General features: G+C 36.5%; 1 protein-coding gene across 1 annotated transcript in view; it reads right to left on the reverse strand.

Annotated features, from left to right (window-relative positions):
* FBXL17 (F-box and leucine rich repeat protein 17) overlaps positions 1-22031 on the reverse strand; it is a 548560-nt gene that overhangs the window by 322046 nt on the left and 204483 nt on the right. The window contains exon 6 of the mRNA XM_025389005.1: positions 15391-15521. Coding sequence (XP_025244790.1) covers positions 15391-15521 — 131 coding nt within the window. The remainder of the gene's footprint in view (positions 1-15390; positions 15522-22031) is intronic.

Here is a 22031-nt window from a genome sequence, read left to right on the forward strand (position 1 = left end):
AAAACCACAATGAGATACCATCTCACACCAGTTAGAATGGCGATCATTAAAAAGTCAGGAAACAACAGGTGCTGGAGAGGATGTGGAGAAATAGGAACACTTTTACACTGTTGGTGGGATTGTAAACTAGTTCAATCATTATGGAAAACAGTATGGCGATTCCTCAAGGATCTAGAACTAGATGTACCATATGACCCAGACATCCCATTACTGGGGATATACCCAAAGGATTATAAATTATGCTGCTATAAAGACACATGCACACGTATGTTTATTGCGGCACTATTCACAATAGCAAAGACTTGGAATCAACCCAAATGTCCATCAGTGACAGATTGGATTAAGAAAATGTGGCACATATACACCATGGAATACTATGCAGCCATAAAAAAGGATGAGTTTGTGTCCTTTGTAGAGACATGGATGCAGCTGGAAACCATCATTCTTAGCAAACTATCACAAGAACAGAAAACCAAACACCGCATGTTCTCACTTATAGGTGGGAACTGAACAATGAGATCACTTGGACTCGGGAAGGGGAACATCACACACCGGGGCCTATCATGGGGAGGGGGCAGGGGGGAGGGATTGCATTGGGATTTATACCTGATGTAAATGACGAGTTGATGGGTGCTGATGAGTTGATGGGTGCAGCACACCAACATGGCACAAGTATACATATGTAACAAACCTGCACGTTATGCACATGTACCCTGGAACTTAAAGTATAATAATAATAAATAAATTTAAAAAAAAAAAGAATACAGATATTTCATACCATGAAATACCAAAACTATCTTTAATGTACATAAAGTCAAGGGCTTATATTTATATATTTTAAAATTTGTTTTCACATTCTCCGTTTCAGACTCAGGCCCTTATGAGACCAAAAGAGGTGCCTTTTTCTCCATGCATTCACTAAATGAATACCCAAGATTAAATAGCAGTACCAGAAACTGCAAATGGATGTTATTTTATTGTAATATTTATTTTATTTAATACTTATTTTATCATAATATTATTAGCTAGCACTTGTATTTCAGGGAATCCAAGGTAAGTTTAACTACTTGTTGCAACCAACTATATTTTTAAATTCAGAATAAGGTATTGGAGGCAGTTTGACAGCTAGGAAATTGTGGGGGCTTTGAGGTCAGACAGATCTGCATTCAATCCTGGCTCTGCACTTGCTGTCTGTGATCTTCAGCAAGACACTCTACCTATCTGTGCTCCATTTTACTTTATTTATACAACAGGGCATAATGATACCTATGTCATAGAGTTAATGTGATAATTAAATAAGTTAATGAATGAAAAACTCTTAGCCTGACTTAATATAAAATTCCCCACATAGGGCAGCTACAAAGTCAGTATTTTAGTCATTTATTGCTGTAAAACAAACCACACCAAAATTTAGTAGCTTTAAAAAAACAACTCTTACTTGCTCACAACTCTGTGGACCAGCTATCTGAACTGGGCTTTGCTAAGCAATTCTGCTAGTTTCAGTACAAAGGAATGCAGGAATCTGAAGGCTTGACTAAGATTGGATAGGGTTTGGCTGTGTCCCCACCCAAATCTCATCTTGAATTCCCACGTGTTGTGGGAGGGACTTGGTGGGAGGTAATTGAATCACGGGGGCAGGTCTTTCTCATGCTGTTCTCACAACAGTAAGCATGTCTCACAAGATCTGATGGTTTTAAAAAGAGGAGTTCCCCCAGGCAAGCTCTCTCTCTCTTTTTGCCTGCTGCCATCCATGTAAGATGTGACTTGCTCCTCCTTGCCTTCCGCCATGATTTTGAGGGCCCCAGCCACATGGAACTGTGAGTTAAGCCTCTTTCTTTTGTAAATTGCCCAGTCTCAGGTATGTCTTTAACAGCAGCATGAAAACGGACTTACATAGATGGTCTAAGATGGCCTTACTCACATGTCTGACTGTTGGTTAGATTTCCATCTTCATGTGATTTCTTATTCTCAGAGAGACCACTCTGAGCTTATTCACATGTTGGTGGCAGTATTCCAAAAACGCAAGAACAGAAGTTGCAAGGCCTTTTGAAGCCAAAGCTTGGAAATCCCACAACAAAATCTCCACCATATTCTATCAGTCACAGCCAAGTCACAAAGCCAGCTCAGATGTAAGCGGATAGAAGGATAGAGAAAAAGCCTCCACCTTTTGATGGGAGGACCGGCAATGTCATATTGCACAAGAGTGCATATATAACAATACAGCCACAAATTGTGTCTATATTTTGACATCTTCTATCATCTACAGAATAGAGAAATTTTTATAGTACCTATATTTTCAACTATAAATAATCACAGAAGTCAAGTTTTGAAGGACAAAAGTAGGTACTAGCTTGAATTTTCCCCAACATGAAGTAATATTACTCTGCTGCTTCAGTCACAGATTTCAACAGAAGACCAAGATCCAGACTCAACATCTGATACCATCATTTAAGTTGTGTGGTTGGTTGATTTTTTCTGTGTTTTAAGAGCCTTCAACACTTTTCTATTTGATCTAATCAATAAATTTCCATCTAATTTGATATTTTTACCTACAAAAGCAGCTTTATTTATTTATTTATTGTTTTTTGAGATGGAGTTTAGCTCTTGTTGCCCAGGCTGGAGTGCAATGGTGCGATCTTGGCTCACTGCAACCTCCGCCTCCTGGGTTCAAGTGATTCTCCTCCCCAGCTTCCCAAGAAGCTGGGATTACAGGTGTGTGCCACTACACCTGGCTAATTTTGTATTTTTTTTTTTAGTAGAGATGGGGTTTCACCATGTTGGTTAGGCTGCTCTCGAACTCCTGACCTCAAGTGATCTCCCTGCCTCGGCCTCCCAAAGTGCTGGGATTACAGGTGTGAGCTACTGTGCCCAGCCAACAGCAGCTTTCTAATTGAACATTCCACAACAAATAGCATCACCAAGAAATCTAGATTGAGTATGTAGCACTACTAGAAACTATGAAGTTTATAAAAGAAGAAAAATATATCCTTATAAAAAGCACATACACTTTTTTCCTATGAAAATAATCCCTAGAGAAAATTTTAATTTTGTGATGTAGTTAATTAGCTATGTCCAAAGATCTATTCATACTGAATTATGAGGAGATCAAATTTATTACAGTAAAGAAATGGTAATTGCTACCAGGACTTTCTTTAACATGTGTTTCTCTAGAAGATTCATTTGCAGAGCCACAGTCTTTAATACAATACAACCTATTTTCTTTGAACAATTTAATGGGGCAGGATATGTCACTAAACACACCACATAAAAATTGCTTCTATGGAAAGAGAGGGGTAAAGGAAAGAGCTATTTGCTTGTTTGACAATACGGTAAACAGAGAAATAGTTTGGGGAATGAAAGGTTATTCCTCCAATAATGGTATTTCTACATTCCCTCACAAGAAATTGATTCCTAAAATTGTCATTCTTTTCAGCTGAGGACCTGCTACAACACTGCTTCATAGAGAAACAGCTGGAAACTTAAGTAGTTTACAATTTTTGACAAATTGGTGCTGCCAAAATTATAATAGTTAATAACAAGGAAAACCTCAATAATGTGAATTGTGTCAAATCTGGTGGTTAATACATTGTAAAATCCTGATTATGTTATGAGAAGTCATATAAGAAGCCAAATATACATTCATCTGGAGAAAATGCCAGTAGCCAATGTCACCTTTGGAGGCTATTTCTCACCACATTCAGCAAGCTGTCATAGCATGAATTGTTGAAATTAGATAATTCTAACTGATAATTAGGATTAAAGATAACCCTATGCTATAGTTCAGGAATAGGTAATCTACTCCTCAATTTATTTTTTATTGAAGTCTTATGAATATATAAAATAATCTAATTTTGTTTAATTATTTCAAAGTACTACATGGATGAGAGATATACTGTACAGGTTTATATGGAATAGTTACCACTTTTAAAAAATAGTGACTATTCTAACATTTTTAAATTATATTGCTCACTAATCTTAATTGCCATGATTTCAAAAGACAGTTCCAAAGTGCATCTTGAACAAACAGAAAAGCAATTAGCCTAAATTAATTGCTTTGCTGATGTGATTTGCAGTAGGTATGCTTGGTGGTTTTCAAACTCCTGCCAGTGCTTTCACAACTTGATGTTCTGATGATTTTTTAGCCTCTTTTTGCACCAGAGCAATTAACCAGATAATTGTTCTAATGTGAACCTGGCCTTAATAAGTGTGTTGAGGTTCATAGTAGCAATTAACCAAACACTTATACATTTGAAAGGTAGCACTTAAAAGTACTACAAGAAGAGCTAAAGAAAAACTCGTAAGATTTTTTTCTCATATAGCCATACGTTTTTCACAAAGAAGCAAAAAAAAAAAAAAAGCTGCAACTGTCTGCAGGCAAAGTTTCTGGTTCCTCACTTCTTCAATCAAAGTATTCCAAAGTCCCTACTAAAAGGGCAAAATGCATTGATTGAACATTGGAATTCTATTCCTTGTTCAAAAATGAGGCTATGGCTTTCAGACAAATAGCATATAATACATAAAGAAAGCTTTATCTGAATCCAAACAATGACATCAAGTTTTCACTTTCTGAAGCATCAACTTTACTCAGAAATAAATAAATCTGTTAGAAAGGGAGAATCTGAACTAATTGCCTGGATTTCAGCCAGAGTTTGAGCCAAATTTAAAAGAAAATTTATTCATCATACAAAAGCATGATCTATAATTCTCTCAACATGAATGTATTAAATTAATTCTCTGAGCAGGGTCCTGTGTGAGGTGCTGATTGGAAGCAGAGGTGGAGGGGGGCTGTGAGGTGAGGGCAGAGGGCACAAGATGAAGACCCAGCTCCTCCTTACAAGGAGAAAGACTCATAAACAAAACATCACACAGTCGCACAATAATATATGCCACCAACAGAGCCATGTGCTATAGATTCAGCTAGACAGTAACATGATAGAGCACTTCATTACAATCACCATTATTATTTCATCTTTTCTCTAAATAAATGGAATTCACATTCATTTTGAGGGAAATTATTAGTAGCAGTGCAACTATAATTATTAAGTAACAACTTTGATATTTTTCACACTTCAGTAAGTGAGCAGTAATTTTATACTGTCTTAAATTAAATGTTTTATCAGTTGAAGAATGATATACATAAAACCTTTCCATTTTCATGAGGCGTAAAGGTTCAAGCTGAAAGTATTCTGCCATTCTTCATGTCTTCAGGAAATACCTCCCTTTCTTAATCTCTGAAAGGACTGTCATACAGAAAATAGCCCAGACACTTGCATGTCATGCCTGCCATTTTTAATTACTACCAATCAAGTTCCAGCAATTTCTCCTATGGTTAAACATGTGTGTACCTATCTTCTAAAATATTTCTTTATGCCACTGTTCATAAAATATTTTAGGCTGAAGCAAAATCCCTTGCACTAAATTAATAACTAATCACAGGAGATATTTATCATCTCAAGTCTTTTACAAGAAAATTGTCAGATTTAATCACCTTTCTCATATTTTCACTATTTACTGGGCTTCATTTATCATACATTTTAAAATTTTGACAACAGTGAGTTATTTTAATTGCCACTTTTGGTTTGGTGAATTAAGAATAAGACAACTCCTGGGAGAAGTGGGAGATGGTACAAATTTGTCCAAGCAGTCAATAAGGTATCATCATTGTCATCAATAAACGAAGATTTTCTTCATTGTTGGCAGTTTTAAAACAGATCTGAGACTAGGATGTCCCTAAATCCATGGGCTTATAACACTGTATTCACCATCACACAAAATGTATTACATTCTTTCCTGTAATTTAATCACAAATTATGATTTCATAAAATGGAAAATATGTTTAAATACTGCAAGCTAAATGCCTACCTCTGTTTACTCATCTTTTTATGGCCTGAAAAACACAAAAGCAATTGCAGCATTTAGAGGAGCACATCCAGAAATATCCATAATGTGATTCTATGGAACCTCTTAGTCACTACTATTTGTATTTGTAGAAATGTTCACTTATGCACTATTACTCACTAGGAACCAAAGACAACACCGAAATTAAAAATTACCATTATATGTTAGGACGATAATAAATATTCACATTATTCTATTAGACAAAATAATGTCAACATGGAAAATCAATAAGCCATAATCACTCATATCAAATTCAGTCCCATCTCATCTCTTGGAGTTAAAAGTCAAAGCAGGTTGAAATATACACATAACATACAGACTTTTCCTTTAAAGTGATTTTACTGGGTTAAATACTCTGGTGTTACACAGCAACCAGTATTTCCTTAAAAATGATAATAAACAACTAGAAGTACTAAAAGAACCAATATCAGAACAGATATTTAATACTACTACCTGCCAAACAACTGAAAAAGTTTCTTTAAATTCGAATGCACTAAGAATCTCATCTGAGGATAAATGCACGAATAATTTTACCAGAAAAACTTTTCCTTTTGTAGTAAAATATCATCAATTATTTGAAAAAGAACAAAAACCCACATACTTAAAAAAGTATAGAGATTAATTTTGCCAATTATTTCCTGCCAAAGCTACTGAACCCTTCGATGAAGATAACTTCCTTCTTTTTAACTGAAAGACAACTTATTCAAAGTATTATAACCAGTAGTCTCCTTTAATCTGCAATGATTAAGTATTTGCCACAACCTACAAGGAAGCATTTACAGATAATGAAATATGTGTAAAAATAATTGTGCATCATTATAAGTTAAATAAATACCTATTCAAAATTCATTAGTGAAATTCTTTTTCAGACCAACTATGAGTCACATGTAGTGCAGAACACAAAAAAATGGACAAAATTTTCTACTTTTCCTCAAGAAATATCATAAGAAATGAAAACTATTTACAAATGGAGTTGATTGGAAAAATTACTTTTTACCAAAAATAAGCTGTTTTTTAAAATATCCACAATATGATATTTGCAATAAAATATTCCAACATGTCACCCTTCAGATATCCCATAGGGAAAAGCAAAGGTACCATTCTAACCATGTTCAGAATGATCAACCGTGTCTGATGTCTGAGGTCGGATGACCATTTAATTTATCATTTAAAGCAAGATATTTTGGAACTTAGGAACAGCAGCAGCACAAATACTAAACCTGACAGAATGCCAAAACAACAGGCATGGGTTGGAACTATCCTGGGCAAATCAGGATATATAGTCACTCTAGGTCTGAAGCAGAATAAGGACATGGAACACAGTATGTCCTTCATGGTAGGAGCTTCGACTCAAGACCACAAAAATGGGTTCCAGTCTTGGTTCCCCCAGTTGTGAACTATTCAACGTGTCTGAGCCTTAATTCCTTTGTTTGAAAACGGGGATAATTCCTTCCTCAAGGTTGTTGTAGAGATTACATAAAACAATGTGTATAAACAGAACAGTGTCTGGAACAGACAGTAATTAAGTAGTAACTATTATTAGCTATTGCTATTATCCTTGCTCCAGGAAAAAAAAAAAAAAAAAACAGAGAGATAAAAAAATGTATATATACACTCTTAACTCAGTAGTACTACATGGCCAATCATGGTTTTAAAAAGAAGATCTAATGGACAGAACAGAGAAGGCATGGTTTTTTTTGTTGTTGTTGTTTTGTTTTTTGTTTTTTTTTTTTTGAGATGGGTCTTCTTCTGTCACCCAGACTGGAGAGCAGTGGCACGATCACAGCTCACCTCAACCTCTGCCTCCCAGTCTCAAGCAATCCTCCCAGTCTGGAGCTATCCTCTCAGCTCAGCCTCCTCAGTAGCTGGGTCTACAGGCATGTGCCATTATGCCCGGCTAATTTTTAATTTTTTTTTTACAGAGATGGGGTTTCACCATGTTGCCCAGGCTGGTCTGGAACTCCTGAGCTCAAGTAATCCACCCTCCTTGGCCTCCTAAAGTGCTGAGATGACAAGAGGTGAGCCACCATGCCTGGCCTCATGATTTTTTAAAGTTAGTTTAGAAGCCCAGAATAATAGTTACTCCAATACCAAACTATCCTTCTAGGGACGGTCTTACACATAATTGTGAATATGTGAATAAAAAAGATAGTGTCAAAAATATGCTAACCTCAAACTAACATCACTAGTTTAGAAAGACTCCACGCTGTTTCTATAATCCTCTCAGAACTCAGTAAAATATATTTCATTATTCTTTTTGCAAAACTACAAACAATGTCATAGAACATACACAAAATTATTCAGTGGATTACAAAAAATAAGCTAAAATTCAGTTTTACTAAAGCTTCACCTAGCCAGCCCAGACACATTATTAGGCACCAAAAGTATGCAGACAGATTGCTCTGCATTCTATAGAGGCAGGGCAGTGCTGCTATAAATACCACCACCAAGCAGCTTCAACAGTCAGCATTATTTTTGCCACCTCTTTATTTTCAAGTTTTCAGACTTTTATGATAGAAAATGGCTCAAACTTCACACTCAATACTCCAAGGTGAAAAGTATTTCTCTCCTCCATACCACTTAACTTTAATAGAAAACAAAATATTCTCAAACTCAAATTCAACTCTGCCTGCTGGATTTAATGGATAGGTTTGTTCCCCTTGGGCAATCTTTAAACCTCAGTCTCTAGGAGAATTAAGTAATATTAGGGGATTGAAATGAAATAAAATTCTAAGTCCACTGTGACATGACATTCACAGGAAGATGGTAGATTATCTACCCAGTCCTTGAACACTTATAAATACAATATATAGCATATGTTCACAAAACAATTCTTGGAAATAAAACACAATGGGCACTCAGCAAATATTTTATATCACCAACACCTGCTCAAATCCTCTCTGAACTTTATTTCTAAATATCACCGCTTTTTATTGAATCAACGGAAATTTGAAAGAAGAAACAGAATAAACACCCAGAGAAGATCAGGGGAGTTAGAAAAATCTTTATATAAAGCCTCATTGAGTTTTACATGAGACAAGGTGCTGTCAGTCTCACTGAAAGGGGTAGTGGAGTAATCTGTCACTCTACAACTTTCACCTCAGTATACCTAAAAAAACAAAAGAGGACTTTTTCTATACAAAAATAAAAAAAGAGACAGAGAGAATAGTATTAAGATTTTTCTTAATATTGAAAACAAAGAAATCACAAATCAAACACTAAACATTGACAATGAATTCATTTTAAAATAAGCAACTTCACATCATAGGTTTGGAGTTTGAGGGACTGTTTAATAAACTAGTCCAACCCTCCTTATAAATCAGGAAACTCCTTTACAGCACTCTGAACACTAACAAAGAGTACACTCTCTATTTTGGAAGGCAGTCGATGAAAATCAAGGTTTTAACTTATTTTAAACTGCATTCTGTCTCTGTCTATAACTTCCACCTGTTGACTAACATTCCGGTGCCTGTAACAGTAAATAACTAATTTAGGTAGACTAATGAGCTATCATTTTTTAATATATTTTACCAGACTCAATTTAAAAAGAACCATATGATTTAAATATGAAATATCTAAAATTCTCTACATCTCAATTTTAAGCAAGGATAATTCAGTTTGGTGGGAAGAGTGGATAAATGGAAAGGGGGCCAAAGAGAACAGTCTATTCCTCATCCCAGAAAGAATGTTGACATGAGAAAATATGGGCATAGTATTATTGGGTCCACAACTTTTCCAAAAGAAAGCCTGAATTCAGAATATTTATGTGAACTATCCCAATTTTTAAAGTGTTGGCAACTAATTCAAAATTTTTAAATACTCTATATGCCAAACAAAACAGCTATGTGGACTAGACTCAGCTGTGGACCAGAAGTTTGCAACTTCAAATGGCCTTATTAAAAAGTTATATTTAAAGAGAAATATCTGGCTGGGGGCAGTGGGTCACACCTGTAACCCCAGCACTTTGGGGGGTCAAGCAAGGTGGGCAGATAACTTGAGGTCAGGAGTTCTAGACCAGCCTGGCCAACATGGTGAAACTCTGTCTCTACTAACAACACAAAAATCAGCCCCGCATGGTGGTGAATGCCTGTAAACCCAGCTACTTGGGAGGGTGAGGCAGGAGAAGCACTTGAACCCGGGAGGCAGAAGTTGCAGTGGGCTGAGATTGTGCTACTGCAGCCTGGGCAACAGAGCGTGACTGTCTTTAAAAAAAAAAAAAGAGAGAGAGAGACAGAGAGAAATAGCTATAGGTATTATTTTAACCTCTAGCACATACAAAATAAAATAGCAATATTTTGTCTTATTTTTTACTTGAAAGAAACTGGGTAACAGTCTAAGATTTAAAATTCTCCAAATTTTAGAGTGTGCACTGATGCAATAGCTTCCCTTACATAAATACAAGATTCACACAGCAAATCATGGCAATTTAACTGATATTAACAACAACTCTGGCCTTTGTTATGCTTTGTGACTTTAGCTGCCGTATGTTAGATAATCTTACTTATCTTCTATTATTTTTCTATATTGTTCACCTAATTCATAAGCAAGCATGGTCAACTGTCAAAGAAAGGCTCATATGTTTGAGAATGGGGATATAAAACATAAGATTAAACTAAGTTCATTTTCCCAACCAATGTTAAAAATTGAAAACGGGGAGATTACATCTGTGATAGTTTAAAAACTGAAAACAGCTTTTGTACAGATCTATTAAAATCAATTAGATTTTATTTAATTCTTATTAACAAAAAAGAATAAAAGAACCATTGTAAGTATATAGCTATAACAATGCTCAGACCAGTTTTTTACACATCAGCTGTTACACCCAAAACATGCTGCTTTTGGACTCTGTGTCAAATATATAAAAATATTGTAGGCCAAATTGGATGTGAAATAATAAAGACTGATATAAATACAAAAAAAAAATTCAATAAACTTAGAATCAGGGAGTGGAGGAGACATAATAACCAGATGTTTAATTTAAATCACTGATAGAAATAGTCAGTGTCCTCTTTTTATAAAACACTTGGAAGTTATTTGTATTCAAAAGCAATGGTAAATGTCAAATGACTACTAGACCATCCTTCTGAATACAAGAAAATATCATGCTGTTTAACTCTCTAAACACAAAAAGTGCTTTTAGAAAAACAAAGATAAAGAGCAGCATGTCTTAGTCACAGAGATCAATTCGAGGACCAGAAAATGCTAACAGACACCGTAAGCATAACAGTAAAGTCTTTCAATTACTACACATTTTAAAATTTTGAATTTAAAAAAAGTTCACAGATAAGAACTATTAAAACCTAGGATAAATGTTACACATAAAGGACTGTGACAAGTATTGAAATTTATCTTAATGTGAGAAATCCTGTATTAAAACTAGCAACATTCAGGATAAATTCTTATAATAGGTATTGTATGTAAATTAATATCTAAAAGTTCCATTATACTTTCAATATGAAAGAAAATAATGAACTTAGTTAAAAAATTAAGAATTTTATATATAAATGTCAACTGCATGTGAATCCCAGCTATGACACACAAAATTGACTGATTAGCCATTCACTTTTCTTGTTTGTCCTCACTTAGTTTTTACTGCAACGATGATGGAAAAATACATCCACTGAAAAGCCAAAGAAAGTCAAAGAAATAATCTAAATTTAATAGAAATAGTATGACCTTCCCCTGAACAAAAGACGTTGAAGAGATTAAATGAGAACATGTGTAAAGTGCCTATCAATTACCTGGGTAATAAAGGTTACTTTCGTCCCCTCGATCCTTACAAGGCTCACTATTATCATTATGTCTTATGTCACCTAAAGAGAGTGACCTTTGAGAACAGTAGGAATTCAGTGCCCCACAGTCTGAGACACAGTACCATGTATTTAGTAGGGGGCTAATAAATGCTTTCTGATTTCTGGAGGATAACAATAATGAACGAATGTAAAACAGAATTAATTGATAGGCTAAACGCATTAGTGCATTCCAGTGCCCTCTATATGGAAGGTTACTAACCCATCTCAGCTAAGTGCTGAAATTATAATTAAGTCTGATGGGAAGTTCTAGATTTATGCCAATATAATTACAAATATTACTTAGCTTAGTAATATAGTATGGCAAGAACAATGAGATGAGTAATTTAGATGATACTGTAAAGTGGGTTTTAATGTTTGAAACTTCTATTACAGTATACAGGATAAGTGCAAGTAGTGTAATTAAAACCTAAAAGAGCCTGATCTTTAAAACTCTACTGCTCAACCTCATTAAAATGCATGTTTTCTCAATTAATCCAAACTTTTCCATTAAAAACATAAAAATACACTTTCATTCCTTGCAAATAAATCTCTACAATACATATATTCAGGATCAAACACCAAATAACCATTACAGTTAAGTAGGAAAAAAATGACTGAAATAGCACAAGGTTTGAGTACATGAAGCCTAACAGAGGGAAGGAAAGGCAAAGTGAGAGCGCTCGACATTTTCATTTGTAAATTATCCAGCTACAACAAAATAAGCATTTAAAGAACTAGAAGATTAGAAATCCACTCTCCCATCTTTATTTAAATGATACAAACCTAAGCAAAATATTTACTTAGGTAACTCATATAACCATGTATATACTGTATCTTATTTATCAATTATAGTAGTCTCCCATTAAATGACTCTTCTACACATGTCCTGCACACAGAAAATTGTTGTGGAATATAATCACCTTATTGCAGAAACAGTTTTCTACTTTTTTTTTTGAGACAGAGTTTCGCTCTTGTGGCCCAGGCTGGAGTACAATGGCATGATCTTGGCTCACTGCAACCTCCGCCTTCTGGGTTCAAGTGATTCTCCTACCTCAGTCTCCAGAGTAGCTGGGACTACAGGCACGCGGCACCATACCCAGCTAATTTTTGTATTTTTAGTAGAGATGGGGTTTCACCATGTTAGCCAGGATGGTCTCAATCTCTTGACCTCATGATCCGCCTGCCTCGGCCTCCCAAAGTGCTGGGATTACAGGTGTGAGCCACCACCCCTGACCCAGTTTTCTACCTTTAACTCAATGCATTACCAAGAAATTTATGGTAATACATTGAACTAATGTTAGATATTTAAAACCACGAGATAATATTTATGTACTTTATTATGTGTTATGAATAACTTTTAAAAAATTACTTTAAATTGTCTACATAGGATGTTGATTATAGAGAAGAATTTCACTTTGTACACTTTGTTTTCAGGAAAGTTAATTTATTTGAATTTTCTTTTTCTTAAATGTTTTAATTTCAGTAACTTTAGGGGCACAAGTAGTTTTAGTTACATGGATGAATTCTGTCGTGGTGAGGTATAGGATTTTAATGTGCCCATCACCTGAATAGTGTACATTGTACCCAACAGGCTGTTTTTATCCCTCACCCTCTCTGAGCCTCCTCACTTGGAGCTCCCATGTCTATTGTAACACTCTACATGCCTTTGTGTACCCACAGTTCAACGCCCCCTTAGAAGGGAGAACACATGGTATTTGGTTTTTGATTCCTGAGTTACTTCACTTAGAATAATGACCTTCATTCAGTTCCATTTTCTTTAGAAGATGATATATTTCATATGGTGAATATTATTCAAAAACAAGAGAGAATTTTTATAAATGGTGATCACATACCCATTCTAGAGGAGTACATTTTTCAAGAAAAATTTTACTAAGAAAGAGCGAAGTCAAGGCTATCACATAAAGAGTAATTCAGGGTAATTTAAGAAAATGTTACTAGAATTTACCAAAACTGGGGAAAATGGAGTCTACATGGTTTTATTTTAAGGTATAAAAGGAAATTAAAAGAGGAGAGGCCAGACATGGTAACTTATAGCTCATGTCTATAATCCCAGCACTTTGGGAGGCTGAGGTGAGGGGGGATCAATTAAGGCCAGTAGTTTGACACTAGCCAGGCCAACAGAAACCCCATCTCTATTAAAAATACAAAACTTAGTTGGACGTGGTGGTACACACTTATAATCCCAGCTACTCTGGTGGCTGAGGCAAGAGAATCCCTCGAACCCAGGAAGTGGAGGTCACAGTGAGTGGAGTACATGCCCCTGAACGCACTCCAGCCTGGGTGACAGAGCAAGATTCGGTTTCAACAACAACAACAAAAAGGCCGGGGGGCGGGGGGGAATTTCTTAAATTTAAAGCATTATCTGACACAAACAAATTATTTCTCCTATTTTTAAAAGAATATTTAAATCTAAATAGGCTCTAATTTTAGCTGAAATAGTGCTTTCTATTTTGAAAGGAAAATATTTTCGGAAACTTATCTTTTAAAAACAAATCTTGGAAACTTACTGGGCAAGATTCCTCTCATGCTCATATTTACAAATCTACCTAATCAGTAGTGCTAGCACCACTCTGCAGTTGTTTTCATTATAATAGTCTACTTCTAAGGGTTTTCCTGTATCTCTCCCTTCCTGCATTATTTCAAAGAAAAATGGGTTAATCATTATTCATAAGAAAAAAACTTCTGATTCTATACTGTATATTAAGCTATTCATCACATGACTTTAATTTCTGAAACAAATTACATATACATACTAAGAACAAAATGTCATCCTTAGGTGCTGATACGATCTGGATTTGTGTTCCCACCCAAATCTCCTGTTAAATTGTAACCCCAATGTTGGAGGAAGGGCCTGTTGGGAGGTGACTGGATCATGGGGGCAGATTTACCCCTTGCTGTTCTCCTGATAGTGAGTGAGTTCTCACAAGAACTGGATGTCTAAAAATGTGTAGTACCTCCCACATCACTCTCTTCCTTCCTTTTCCAGCCATGTAAGATGTTCCTGCTTTTTACCATGCTTGTAAGTTTCCCGAGGCTTCTCCAGCCATAGTTCCTGTACAGCCTGCAGAACTGTGAATTATACCTCTTATCTTTATAAATTACCCAGTCTAAGTTCTTTATGGCAATGCTAGAATGGGCTAATACAGGCGCAGTGGCGTATGCCTGTAGTCCCAGCTACTTGGGAGGCTGAGGCAGAAGGATTGCTTGAGCCCAGGAATTGCACCTGGGAAACACAGTGAGACCCCATCTCTGAAAAAACAATGTCACCTTTAAGAAAGGGTTTAAATGTTAATGCTTCAGATGGTTTCTCCAAATCATAAAATCAACCACAAATGTTGCAAAAATGTTAAAGCGACAAATAACATATTACAAACTTACAAGCGTGGCAAAAAGCAGGCACTTCTTAGATGGATAACAAAGAAAATATTCAACAGCCTACTATTGTTACAATTGTTGAGGCAAATATTTGTATTAAAGCACCTAAAAACTTTGCTGCACTTACAAGCAATAGATGCATTAAAAGTATAGATCGAGATGATTTTCAAAACTGAAACATAAGAATTTGAAAAGGCACAGCTGCATTCAATTTTAGTTAAAGACATGCCTTGTTATAACAATAATTAGTATTTGCTAAATGTTTTCCTCTAGAAAAGTATTTTTAACATGTTACAAAGGTTACCTGTCATTTATGATCCAGTTCAGACAGAGATTGAGAGAGCTAAGATTTTTGCACCTCTTGACAATTTCCATCACGGTTTCATTATCCAGTTCAGTGATATGACGTAGGTCCAAGCTGGAAAGGTTTCTTAGCTAATGAGATAAATAAAATGAAAGATGAAAAAGGTAAATGCTACATTCACTCTCAAAACTTACAAATGTAGTTTATTACAAGGTAGAGTATCATTGTAAAATATTTAAAATAGATGATAGCCTAGAATCTTTTAATTAAAGATATTATATATGTAATATTTTATACACTAAATTAAGCATGAGTGTATAGAAATCTATGGTGAGTATCTGAATGGCAACAAACATGAACAGAAAGTAGATTTGGCCAGGTGCAGTGGCTCACATCTGTAATCCCAGCACTTTGGGAAGCTGAGGCAGACAGATCACGAGGTCAGGAGATTAAGACCATCTTGATCAATATGTTGAAACCCCATCTCTACTAAAATACAAAAAATTAGCTGGGCGTGGTGGCGCATCCCTGTAATCCCAGCTACTTGGAAGGCTGAGGCAGGGGAATTGCTTGAACCTGGGAGGCGGAGGTTGCAGTAAGCTGAAATCGCGCCACTGTGCTCCAGTCTGGTGACAGAGCAAGACTCTGTCTGAAAGAAAAGGAAGGAAAGAAGGAAGGAAGGAAGGAAGGAAGGAAGGAAGGAAGGAAGGAAGGAAGGAAGGAAGGAAGGAAGGAAGGAGGGAGGGAGGGAGGGAGGGAGGGAGGGAGGGAGGGAGGGAGGGAGGGAAGGAAGGAAGGAAGGAAGGAAGGAAGGAAGGAAGGAAGGAAGGAAGGAAGATTTTACTCAAGTTTCCTAAAAATCAAGTTACCAATCTATTGTCTAATAGGCAGGCAAGGTATTGAATATATTACATTAAGTACCTACAATTTGATAAGATTATTCTAACATTGTTCAATTTCAGATATTACCTTCATAATTATGCCATTTCTGTATATATATTTTTTTATTTTTTTAAAGATGAAATATGACTAAATGGTTAATTCAGAGATAGCTTGGTGATGTATTATCAATGTACTCCAAACTGTACTATTATGGGTATGTGTTTCATCATAAAACGATATAAAATGTGGCTTAAGAAGCAAAAATTTCTCCAGGTTCCACCTTCTCCGTGTCTTCATTTTCTATTTCTTTAAGTTTCTTGTCTTCCCCTGATGTTTAGCCTCTAAAGCAAATTAATGACAATATTTACATAAAGGTGGTAGGATCTTAATTATTCTCTTCAAATAACTACCTTTTCAAATACTAAGCTATTTTTGCTTAATAATTTGCAAAACTTAATCTGGAGACATATGATAGACCAAATAACACAAATATCCCTCCCACCAAAGATATCTATGCTCTAATATGTTACCTTATAAGGCAAAGGGGATTTTGCAGATGTGATTAAAGGTATGGATCTTGAGATGGGGAGACTACCCCAGGTTATCTGAGTAGGCCCAGTGTAATCACTGGAGACCCTTATAAGCACAGGCTTACTCAGAGAAAGCCAAAGAGATGTAATGGAAGATACAGGAGATGTTTCACTTATGAAAGGGATTCAAGATACCTTTACTAACTTCAAATATTGAGGAAAGGGCCAGAAGCCAAGGAATATGGGCAGCTTTAGAGTTGGAAACAGCCCTCAGCTGACAGCCAGAAAGAAATAAGGACCTCAGACTTAGAACCTTAAGAAATTTAATTCTGCCAAAAAAAAACCTGTAAGAGCGAGCAAGAAAATAGATGCTCCCTTCAGAAACACAGCTGACATCCTGAATTTACCCTAGTGAGACCTGTGTCAGACAGGCTTCTAACTTACAGAATCGTGAAATAATAAGCTGGTGCTGTTTTAAGTTGCTAAGTGTGTGAGAATTCAAGTCAGTTCAGCTTAAACCCCAAGAGAAGAGCAGACACTTGAATCTCCACTGAAAATGTTCTATATTTCTGCTGTCTGATATAGTAATCACTAATCACTTGTACCTACTGAGTACCTAAAATGTGACCAGTGTGACAGGGGACCTGAACTTTTAATTTTATTTAATTTTAAATAATTTGCATTTAATTTTTATATCTGCACGTGGCTAATGGCTACAGTGTTGGACAGGACAGCTCAAAAGAATGGTCGTTGGAAGGGTAGGAGGCAAACCTGCCAGGCAGTACTCACACTCTCTTTCCACTTCAGCTCCCAATCGGAGAAGCTACACAGAGAGAATTCACAGAGTCACTACTCAATGCTATCTGAAGCATGCTGCCCAACTATGGAGAGAGAGATAGCTGCCACACGTAAAACACAAAAAGGTCCACAACAGCTGGTAAATTCTTTCTAACTGAGACAGCAAGTGTATGTACCAGCTTCTTCTAAGGCCTAGGTTGTAGGCATTAGTAAAGGCAGAGCTTCAGGAAAAGCTCTCTGCAATTGGCTTATCAGGTAAGACGTCCAAGGAAGTCACGTCCAGTCCAGGATGGGACTCAGCAAAATGATGCTCCAGAACCCAGGCAGGACAAGCAAAGAAGAAATGGGTTCTTCAAAGTTCCTATTCAATAACCACACATTAAAGGTTTCAGCAACATCAGAACATAATTGGTACTTGGCAACCAAAACACACAGGAATGGACTCGTTAAAACAGACCTTTCTGGCTGTCTCAGTAGCTTCAGGCAACTGACCAGTCAGAACCTTGGTCAACTCCCTCAGTTTCCCCTTCCTCAAGGTTCGTCTTACTAAAATAATTATAATCAATACTAAGCCCAGGGCTCAAAGGTGAGCTGTTTGGGCTGCAAACATAGCCCCTGATTCCTATGTCTCATCTCTCATTGTAGCTAACTTTTTTTTAAGTATCTAAAAGTACAAGAAGAAGAGAGACAAATAAAATAAAAAATAAATAGCAAAATAAGTTTCTATAACTTTTCTGACCTCACTAGAATTCACCTAAGGGAATAAAGGGCTGATATGAATGTTCTTTGCTATGTGTTCTTCCTTCCCAACATGTGATCTGCATGTGGTGGGCACAGAAATTGAAATCACCCACAGTCATGGCTGTGCTTGGAGCAAAGTGGAAGGCCAACATCTTTTATGAACAGGAGACACCAGAAGGATAGATGGCAATGTACATCTATCAACTCACTAGTTCTGTGGGTTAAGAGACCAGACATGGCTTAGCTGTGTCCTCTGCCTAGGGTTTCTCAAGGCAATCAAGATCTCAACTGGGGCTGTATTTCTTTCTAGAGCTCAAGTCCTCTTACAAGCTCATGTGGTTGCTGGAAGAATTCATGGGATGGGATGGGATGGGATAGGATGGCAATAAAATGAAAGAAACAATGGTAATGCCAAAAAGCACAAGTCTCAGACTCAGTGTTTTTTTGTTGTTATTTTTCATGAGAGGAAGGAAAGTAATAGCCTGAAAGCAGCTATGGAAAGCAAAGAGGATCCTGCCCTCACCTCCTGACCCTGAAAGAAACACACTGAGAAAATGTGGTAGGCAAAATTCTAAGATGATCCCAATGGCCTTTGCTCTATAGTAATCCCTGCCCCCTTGAGTGTGGACAGGACCCACGATTAGGACGGAAATTCTCCTTATAAAGCAAAGAGATTTTGCAGCTGTAATTATGGTTCCTGATTAGTTGACACTGAATGAATCAAAAGGGAAAGTATCGTAGGTGGGCCTAACATAATCAGTTAAGCCCTTACAAAGGGTCTAGAGGTCAGAGAAATTATCCTGCTTGGCCTTGAAGAACTAAGCAACTGTGCTGTGAAAAGGACTGTGAGAGGCTTCTGAGGATTGGCCACTGGCTGAGGGCCAGCAAGAAAATGAGGATGTTAGTTCTACAACCACGAGGAACCGAATTCTTCCAGCAACTACATGAGCTTATAAGAAGACTTGAGCTCTAGAAAGAAATACAGCCCCAGTTGACATCTTGATTGCCTTGTTAAACCATAGGCAGAGGACACAGCTAAGCTATGTCTGTCTGGTCTCCTGACCCACAGAACTAGTGAGATGATAAATACACATTGTTTTAAGCTGCTAAACTTGTAGTAATTTGTTGCATATCAGTAGAAAACAAATACAGGAGGGCTGTGGGGAGGTTGTATTGCTGAAGAAAAGTCAGGCTTCACTCAAGACAAGGGGAATATCCTTGCCCACTTTAAAGGCTGAGGCTCTCTGTCCTTCTTCAGATACTTATGCTCACAAAAGCACAGAGTGAGAGGCTTAGTCCATTCAGCCTTCTCCTCTAGGTTTTTATTCAGCTTCCAAGAAAATACTTCCTAGAAAACAGTCAGTTATGATGTGGCCACTCTTGTCAGAAGAAAGAGAAATAGAGAGAGACAGAGAGGCTGAGACAGAGACAGAGACAGAGACAGAGAAAGACACCTAGAAAGTGGGGAGGTCTTCCTAAATTTCTTAAACCGACTCTTACTCATGGGAAGATGGGTTTAATGGAAACACTTTATGGAAATATTTGCACAGCTTCTGGCCTTTACTCAATTCACAGTTGTCAATAGTCACGTACTTCCATATATATCTGAACACAGGTTGACTGCCTTTTTATGTTCCCTAAAGTTTTATTTTTCACAAGATTTTGCATTAGGGCTAGAGAGGTGGATAAAATGGTTTCACTGGTCAAGTTTTCTTGTTTTTGATTGAGCAAAGATGAATTTGTATGTGTCAAGGATCTGAGTCACTGTTAAATTTGATAATCCTCATATTACTGTTCCCCACACTTCTGTTTTCTACCTAAAAATCATCATTTTTTAAAATCACATTGTCTTTACAGCTAACTTTCTTTATAGGGCATTTTTGATCCCCACACCCAAAAAGTTTTTATCACTGTTGGAAATATATTGTTCCAGTAACATGTAAAAAGAACCAGACAGCCCTTGAGAACTGCAGATGCTAGGCAGCTTTCTGAGCTCATGTGCTGACAGCAGCCCCATGTTGGTATCACAGGAAAAGAAGAAATAAACTACATTAAATGGACCTATAGGGCCGCCTGAAAATACTTTGACATATGACTCTTAAACCTATAAACATTAAGGATTAATTTTGCTATTTGTAACTATATGCATATGTGAACTACTGAATAAAACCATACTAAATATACATATAGCATGACTTTATTTTCCCAATTTATCTTTCACCATAGTTTCTAGGAAGATTCAAAGTCACAAAAATTTTATCCAGCTACATAAATATCTCCTACACATGCATATTTGGGGTTCTAGCACAGCTTCTGACACAGAGTTTCTATGTGAATTCTTACCTATCTCTTGGCTTCCTTCATTGTAATGCAACTCTTCATCACAACAGTTTGAATGTACTTAATGCCACTAAACTGTACATTTTAAATAGTTAAAATAGTATATTTTACGTTACATACATTTTACCACAATAAAAAAAAATTCACATATCAACAAGAAGATGGTGAGAGCAAACAATAAAAATTGTATAGAGAAGAAAATATAAAGCTGCTTGTGCCAGTTCAGCCGAATAACTTATCAAATTGCAGATACTGGATAGAGAGATGTTGGCAAATCTAACCTATTTTATAGACTTGTGAAAATCCAAAAATATCTAAACTTTGAGTTCTATTTGACTCTTGAACTTTTAGAAAGCTTGCGTCCAGGCCTACTCCTCACAGTAAGGTAGATCAGATGACGGATGACACTGGGCTACTTGTGACTCTTACTGCCCTGCATGTACTGTCCATAAATAAAACATTTCTCACTCTTCCAGTGGAGCACAAATGTATCCATGAAGAAACAGGTTAACTTGAGCTCTTACGCTCCAGGCTTCTACAGGGATCTTAAAGACTATTTTACTCTTGTTTTCTCATGAGCTGACAGTCACTACATTCACATGGCCTTCCCCATAACCACTTTGGCCAACTCAACTTGAAATACGACAGTATCCAAAGGCAGTTCCAAGAGACTAATCCCCAGTAACCAGCATCATTACAAGACACAAAACTAGCACTTCTATGAGATGTGGTAGTTGTATTCAAAACTCCACAAACAGTTCTGTCAAATTCATCACATTTCTTTCTTCACTACGGGAATTTCATAACGGTGCCCTCCAGTGTTTCACGAAAAGCTACCTAAAATAATCCTTCATAGTCTCAAACAGATAATTACATTTAGGAAACTGACATTTTAATTAAACTTACTTTCCTTATAATTCACTGGTAGTTGTGAGTTATACAAATCACAGAGGATTTGAATAAGCAAAGCCTTACAATCAAGATCTAAATGTTTCACTCCAATTTTTAAATATTTAGTAAGGTATTTTAACAGAAACACAAGTCAGAATGTAGAATATGGGAAATCATCTTTCAGTTTAATACTGCTTTTTTTAGGAAAAGACGTGACATCTAATTAATTCATGTTAAAGATTAAAATTAGTCAATGATTGGTATGGCCATGTATGTATTTAAATATAAAATGAGACACTAAAATGTTACCTAGGAAACATAGGCTTGGTGGATTATAGAAAGACCTCAAATGGGTCAGGAGTTCAAGACCAGCCTGACCAACGTGGTGAAACCTCGCCTCTACTAAAAATACAAAAATTAGCTGGGCATGGTGGCACGTGCCTGTAGTGTCAGATACTC

Source organism: Theropithecus gelada, chromosome 6 (assembly GCF_003255815.1).
Source record: "Theropithecus gelada isolate Dixy chromosome 6, Tgel_1.0, whole genome shotgun sequence".
NCBI classification, from domain to species: Eukaryota; Metazoa; Chordata; class Mammalia; order Primates; family Cercopithecidae; genus Theropithecus; species Theropithecus gelada.